At 48.6% G+C, this 7,441-nt stretch overlaps 1 protein-coding gene across 1 annotated transcript; it reads left to right on the top strand.

The window, feature by feature from the left end:
- The first annotated feature begins 483 nt into the window (after nucleotides 1-483).
- CAVIN3 (caveolae associated protein 3) lies at nucleotides 484-2,122 on the top strand. Its single transcript, XM_047877296.1, has 2 exons — nucleotides 484-955; nucleotides 1,500-2,122. The coding sequence occupies exons 1-2, from the start codon at nucleotides 572-574 to the stop codon at nucleotides 1,899-1,901; spliced, it is 786 nt and encodes a 261-aa protein (XP_047733252.1). The 5' UTR covers nucleotides 484-571; the 3' UTR covers nucleotides 1,902-2,122.
- The last annotated feature ends 5,319 nt before the right edge of the window (nucleotides 2,123-7,441 follow it).

Genomic DNA, 7,441 nt, shown 5'->3' with positions numbered 1-7,441 from the left:
CCTAAACGGTCTGGTGTCTGAGTCTGTAGGTTAGCTTCCCAGGGTGTCCCTGCCTACCGCTCCCAGCCCGAGGGCACAAATACAATCCTCAGAAGCGAGGGAGGCCGAAGGCGGTGGCTGTGGAAGCCCCTCAGGTTATCTTGTGCCTCTCTTACATAGTTTCTTTGCCCACTCGATGTGCACAACAAAATTTTCCATGGCTCACCCTTTGCGGTGGTGAAAGTACATTCCAGAAAGAGACACACCAGCGAACTGGGCCCGAGGAGGGGAACTCAAACTTACAGGGAGCAAATTTGGGGAAGGGGGGGGCGGATACTAAGCCAACCTGCTGCCCAGCGGGGGCTCCCGGGGCGGGGCAGCAGAAGGGGGAGCGCTTACAAAGAACCCCGCCGCCGCCATCCCGCGCCCCCCCTCCCCGTCCTGCCCCCCCAACCCCCACCCCACGCCTCCCGGGACGGCCCGCTCCGCCTGCCTGAGTCACGGCTGGAGCTGGGGAGGAGCCGGGAAAGGAGGCCCCAGCCCAGAGTGCAGCCAGCGGCCGCAGGGAGAGCAGGCAGGGAGGCCGGAGATCATGGGGGAGAGCGCGCTGGAGCCGGGGCCTGTGCCCGCAGCGCCGGCGAGGGGCCCGGTGCACGCCGTGACGGTGGTGACGCTGCTGGAGAAGCTGGCCACCATGCTGGAGGCGCTGCGGGAGCGGCAGGGGGGCCTGGCTCGGAGGCAGGGAGGCCTGGCGGGCTCTGTGCGCCGCATCCAGAGCGGGCTGGGGGCGCTGAGCCGCAGCCACGACACCACGAGCAACACGCTGGCACAGCTGCTGGCCAAGGCGGAGCGCGTGGGCTCGCACGCGGACGCCGCCCAGGAGCGCGCCGTGCGCCGCGCCGCCCAGGTGCAGCGGCTGGAGGCCAACCACGGGCTGCTGGTGGCGCGCGGGAAGCTCCACGTCTTGCTCTTCAAGGTCAGTGACCACAGGCGTCCCCCACCTCCCGGCCACCATCTGGGCCAACCCCACCCCCCACCCCCCTTACCCGGACGCCTACCACACCCGCATTCCTGACCCCATCCGGTGGAACGGACTTGCAGAGCCGCACCCACTTCCCACCACGGTGCCCCATCCCTCAGAGCCTGAACGCAGCCTGGCCAACCAGGGTCGGCCAGCTCGAGCTCAGGCCACGTACACCGAATTTGCTCCAAGTCCCAGCCCATCCCTGAATGGAAATAACGGTGGCGGAAGTGCATCCTGCGACCGTTCCCTGCCTCCAATTCTTGCCCCTGCGACCACCAGCCTGCTTAAGCGGTTCCCACCTAATTTCCAAACTTTTGCAGTTTGCCAGTAGCTCCCCCTCTCCACCCCTGCCCCCTGCTCTCCCACGCCTGCCTTTTCCTTGCCCCTTGGGCCCGCCCCAAGGGTGGGGCGGTTCCCCGGTGTAATTGAGGAGAGAGGGCCAGGCTGCTGCGGAGTCGGGGACCGCCAGGGTCAGAGCTGTGTTCATCACATGCAGGAGGAGGCTGAAATCCCAGCCAGCGCCTTCCAGAAGGCGCCAGAGCCCTTAGGCCCGGCAGACCAGCCCCAGCCTGGCCCAGAGCAGCCGGAGGCCGAAGTTGAGGAGAGCTCAGACGAGGAGCCTGTGGAGTCCAGGGCCCGGCGGCTTCGGCGCAGCGGGTTGCAGAAGGTACAGAGCTTGCGAAGGGCCCTCTCTGGTCGGAAAGGCCCCGCAGCACCAACGCCCACGCCAGTCAAGCCACCTCGCCTAGGCCCTGGCCGGAGGGCTGATGGCCAGCCAGAAGCCCGGCCTGCCCTGGAGCCCAAGTTGGAGCCTGAACCTCCACAGGACACCGAGGAAGATCCCGGGAAATCTGGGGCTGCTGAAGCCGCGGTGCTCCAAGTAGAGAGTGCGGCCTGAGGGCTGGTGCTGTCTGCTTCTCTTGTGCCTATGCCTAGTCCCCAAATAAATCTCCCTCTCCCAATGCAGCATTCACGCCCAAATAAGGAGTGAATCCTGCACCCATAGCCCAGCTCTGGCCTTCCCTTCCCAGTGCCTTCAGTTTAGCCTGCATCCTCTAAAAGAGAAGCAGCTGCCCACACCTGCTTGCACTCCCCTTCAATAAAAGTAATGTCACCTAATCCAGACTCCATGTGAAGGGGTGGGAGGAAAAGGCTTGGAGGAGTAAGACAAATGTCGGAACCTGGAATGTGCCTTCAGTTTCAACCAGATCATTGTATCGTTTCTCAGGTTCCCACTGAGTCTTGGGCACATAGAAAAAACCTGCTGGCCATTTGCTTCTTGAGCACTTTACTCGTGGAGAGGCATCCAGTACAGTCTCTTGCTGTAGGTGCTCAATAAATGTCAACAAGTGGTTTTCCTTTTAGTTTCTTCTTCCTCTTCCATCTCTTAAAAGTTGGGCTTTCCACTATTCTCAGCCTTCTCATTCTGGGTTGTCCTCTGTGAACAGACTGACTCCCAGGCCTTTGCCACCAGCCATACACACTCCAAGACCACTGTCCTGAGCCGCAATTGAAATGTACCTCAAGTCAGTGTCCAAAGGAAGCAATCTATCTTTTAATTAAGTTCAATTTCAATTTAATATTTACTGAGCACTTAGTATGTATCATTCAAAATGGCATCTCCTCTTGCGTTTTCTTTACCAATGAATGTCACCACCATCCACACAGAAACCTGGGAGTCCTCCTTGGAGGACTCCCTCTCTCTCTCAATGCCCTCCCCCATGGAAACAGTTACCTCTGCAGTCTGACCACTTTTTGAATACCCATGGCCACTGCTCTGTTTTAGGCCTTATCTTTCACCTGACCATTATTTGAACTGCCAATCTGATCCCATCATCCTCCTGCTTCAGACCCTCAGTGGCTCCCCATCACCTTCAGAATAAAGTCTGAGTTCTTGAATATTCCTTCAGCATCTTTAATATAACTTTTTGTGATCTGGTTCCTGCCCATTTTTGTAGCCTCATCTTTTGTCGCTTCTCCTCATTCTATTGAATTACACTGAGCTGTGTGCTCTCATTCTCATCTCTAACTCTCCTGCAAAACTCAGCAAGGCACCCTTGTTTCAGGGTCAGGTGCTTCTCTTCCTTGCTCCCAAAGACCTCCTCTACACCGCAGTGCTGTCTGGTTTGTGATTGATTGCAGTTACTCTCCCCATCCCATCCCACTACACTGTGGCTCCTCTGCTGTAGGGATTGTTTTATTAATTTCTGTATTCCCCATGCTAGATACCATGCCTGGCCCACAGTAGGCCCTCATGCAGCAAGAGCATCACAGAAGAAATGGGAAGTGCGAGGGGATTAGCTAGGGATGGGAGCATGGTCGTCAGCCCATTCAATCAGTTATTGTCATATGAAAACATTTTTGAGTACCTAATGTGTTTGTAGGCCCTGTGTTAGGTCTTTGAACACCAAGATAACAATCCTGAGGCCTTTAGGGACTTCAGAGTTTAGGGAGATGCAAACATGATGATGTAAGTGTAGTGATTGTTATGTTATTTTGAGACAAAAGAGGGAAGGGATGCAACCTAACCTGAAGGAGGATAAGTGGGGGATGTTTAAGGCCATATTCTTGGAAAAGGTAAATAGCGAGATGGAAAACAGGAATGGTGTGTGGCAGTAGAGCTCAGTGGTTATAGTTTGGCTTCTTAGTTCCTTCATCTTTTTTTTTTTTTTTTTAAGTTTATTTATTTTTGAGAGAGAGAGAGAGAGCGGGAAAGGGGCAGAGAGAGATGGGGTCAGGATACGAAGGAAACTGCTGACAGCAGAGAACCCGATGTGGGGCTTGAACTCACGAACGGTGAGATCATGACCTGAGCTGAGTTAGATGCTCAATCAACTGAGCTACCCAGGCGCCCCCCTTCATCTATTAAATGGGCAAATGATAGCCTCTATTGGGCTGTTGTGAGGATTAAGTTACATAAGTATCTAGCACAAGTGCCTGGAGGAGAGTTTGTTTTAGGTGTATAATTCGTTCACCCAGTTATTCAACAAATATTTACTGAACTTGGAATTTCTGCCAGACCCTGTTTTAAGAGCTGGAGATACAGTGGCACATGAGAAAGACAGGATCCCTGTCTTTGTGGAGAGTGTAGGGGGAGACCGGCAATAAACAAGTATACTATGAGACAGACAAAAACAAGCAAACATATGTACTAGGTCTTTCTGGTTATGGGCCCTGAAGGAAAGAAAGAAGTAAGGATACAGATAATGACTGGGGTAGGGGAGTACTTTAGATGAGGAAGTCGGGGATTTAAATTAAAAAAAAAAATCTTAAAAAAAATTTTTTTTTTTAAATTTTTGAGAGAGAGAGAGAGAGAGAGAGCAGGGGAGGGGCAGAGAGAGAGGGAGACACAGAATCCGAAGCAGGCTCCGGGCTCTGAGCTGTCAGAACACAGCCCGACCTGGGGCTCCAGCTCACAAACCTTGAGATCATGACCTAAGCCGAAGTCAGATGTTTAATCAACTGAATTACCCAGGTGCCCCAAGGAAGTTGGGGATTTAAAACGGGAGCAGAATTCACTAGTGACTTACATTTTTTTTCTGATGAGTTCAGTTAGGAGAGTCTAAGCTCCCACTGACTATTACTGGCGGGAAGTCTATTATCAGTCACTTTAGGGCTCCTCTCCTTTCTTAGATTGTACAGTTATACCAGGAGGTTCACACCATTTCCTGGTCTCTCAGACCTTGGATGTCTCTGCTGCTATTGCTTCTCATGGCCACACGATGCCGCTGTTGGGGTACCAGTGTCCTGGTTGTTGTGTCAACAACCCAGAGGTTTCCTGTCCAGCTCTGTACCCAGAATCCGGGGTCCTTCCATAGAGGCTGGCTCTGCTGTAGCTCCATTTCCTTTGGAGAAATTCAAGACTTGTCCAGCAGGCTTCCAAGCCTTAGTATGCAGACTGTATCAGCTTCCTGGCAGCCACTCCTTTTAAGGTTCTGCCATCACAGAGGGGCTGGTCTGAGTAGGCTTATTTCTCTATCCCCAAGGAAAAACAAATTCTTGTTCTTTTTCCAAATCCTTGGAAACCTACCCAATTTCCCCCTTTCAACTCGTAGACAAATCAAGAGCCCAACTGCACATTTCTTACATAAAATGCCTTGATAGTTCACAGGGAAGCACATGAAGGCTTAGAGAGCCTGCACTCTGACCTTAGGAACCTAAAGCCTCAGCTAACTTGGATGTGTGTGTGTGCTACTTTTTATTCCTTCCTGGTGCTTCTACAGCAGAAGTGATAAAAATCAGTTAAAACAAAACTAACTTATTTTCTTAATAGTTCTCTTTGTTACATTTTGTTCTCCATCATTACCACTATTGCTGTTGTTATTAATATAAACTAAAGGGAGTGGAGACTGACACAGAGTACCAACTTGGCATCCGGTATATGTGGCATTTAGGTGGCCGCTTTAAGCAATGTGGAGGCACACTGGTGGATTACCAAAATTCAGAGTTTGGCTCTCAGTTCTTCAGATGAGAAGCACAATTTATTATGTGTTCCAACGTGATTAGGCTGAGAGAGACTGATCTGCAATAACTGAACTTAGAAAACACTGGTTACCTTGAGTGCTGGATTCATTACTTTTTGTGAGAAATCCAACTGCTAAGTGAAGTAGAATAGTCTAACTAGCTAGTCAGAACCTTTTCCATCCTGCAACATGGGGAGCCAAAGTAAGATCTTAAAGTGTAAGGAAATAGAATTGTAGAAATGGGATGAAGAAAATCAATAGGATTATCAAACCTGGTATGACCATTTTCTGCTGTGATATTCCTCCTACATGGATAAGAATATGTACATTCCTGGCAGGAAATTTCTTCCCCTGTTAAGTACTGGAGATCCTTTTGACTTTCCTTTATTGAGACTTGAATCATATAACCTTATCATTGAAGGGAATCCAAAAGCCATACAACCCACCTGCATTTCCATCACAACATCCACTACCATTTTTTTTTTACCTATCCTTAGCTGGCCTGTGCTTGAAAAAGGCGGGTGACAAGGAATTCACTACCTCTCAGTCAACTGTATTTTTGGGCAACTTTGGTTGATAGGAAACTTCTTTATACTGAGATCAACATCTGTCTTTATGATTTCTCGTATGTGGCAGTTGGCCACAAACAAAGAAACAAAATTTCTTTATTTCTATGATGTGTGTGTCCTTGGAGTCCAGCTTCAGTGGGCCACACAGGACTGACTCATCTAAAACATCCTTTACATCATCTTCCTCGGGTGAAACATTGCTGGTTTATTCAGCCATTCGTTGTGATCTATTATCAATCTTGGTCATTCTTTTTTGGATTGTTTTCATTTACCCATATCCATTTGGAATAGGGATGTGCCAAGGTGCATAGAAAAAAGTATGGCTTTCATACTCAAAGACATGGGAGCTTCATTGCTGGCGAATGATAATTTCCTTTTTTCAGCTTTCCTATGAGGATTAAATAAGATTTTTTATTTGCCCATTCATTCATTTTATATTTGTTGTGCTAGGTGATGGAGATGGATGGTATAGTATGTGGATCGGGATATAATAGAACTGTAATAGAGCGCTCATAGAACTTACATCAAACTGGCAGTTATAATAAAATTTTAAATAAATGCTATGATGCTAGAAGTATAAGTTGCTATGGGAGCACACAAATGCAGCCTCTAACCTAGCAGGGGTGGTAGTAATTATAGAGGAGGTTCTCCTGAGGAAAAATGATCTTCCCTCCAACCTGATTTCTATTTCTTTTTTGTCCTATTGAATTAATTATATAAGTTTCTCAAGTGACTTTTTAGAAGGACCTGAGATATAGTAAAAAAAAAAAAAAGTATACTTATCTCAGTATCTCATAGGAAACACTAAATGCAACATATCTTAAACTGTGCTCATCTTTTCTCAGAAGTCAAGATTCTCTTCTGCATTTACTTTAGAAAGTGTTAGAACCAAAGACCTGACCCTTTGCCCCCACCCCAGCCCACCCCAATCCCTACATCTAATGAGTCACCAAGTCCTATAGATTCTTTATTAAGAATTCTTGTGAACTTTTCTCTCACAAATAACTAATAAATTTGGACCATTATGGAAACTTGAGAAGAAACCCTGTGCCATAGGAAGGCAGAGCTGAGAAATGGAGAGACACTGAATATCACACTTTGCTTGTGGGCAAAATGGAGTTAATAGCACTATCTACTCTGTGAGTTTGTGAGTTTGTGAGTTAAGTGAGTGGATATATGTAAAATGCTCAGGATGGTGCCAGGCATGTGAGAGCTTAATGTTTGTGGTTATTTGCTTATGCTCACTTGTTCCCTAAATTTAGTCAGGCAGGAACTCAGCGCTTGCCACAGACATTTTCATTTATGTGAGCTAATAAACATACTTTTTGTTTAATCCCAGTTTTGCCTGTGTGTGTGTGTGTGTGTGTGTGTGTGTGTGTGTGTGTGTGTATTTGGTTTTCTCCTGC

The sequence above is a fragment of the Prionailurus viverrinus genome, chromosome D1 (genome assembly GCF_022837055.1).
Source record: "Prionailurus viverrinus isolate Anna chromosome D1, UM_Priviv_1.0, whole genome shotgun sequence".
NCBI lineage: Eukaryota > Metazoa > Chordata > Mammalia > Carnivora > Felidae > Prionailurus > Prionailurus viverrinus.
The sequence above is the reverse complement of the archived record's forward strand: the minus strand, read 5'-3'. Positions and strand labels throughout refer to the sequence as shown.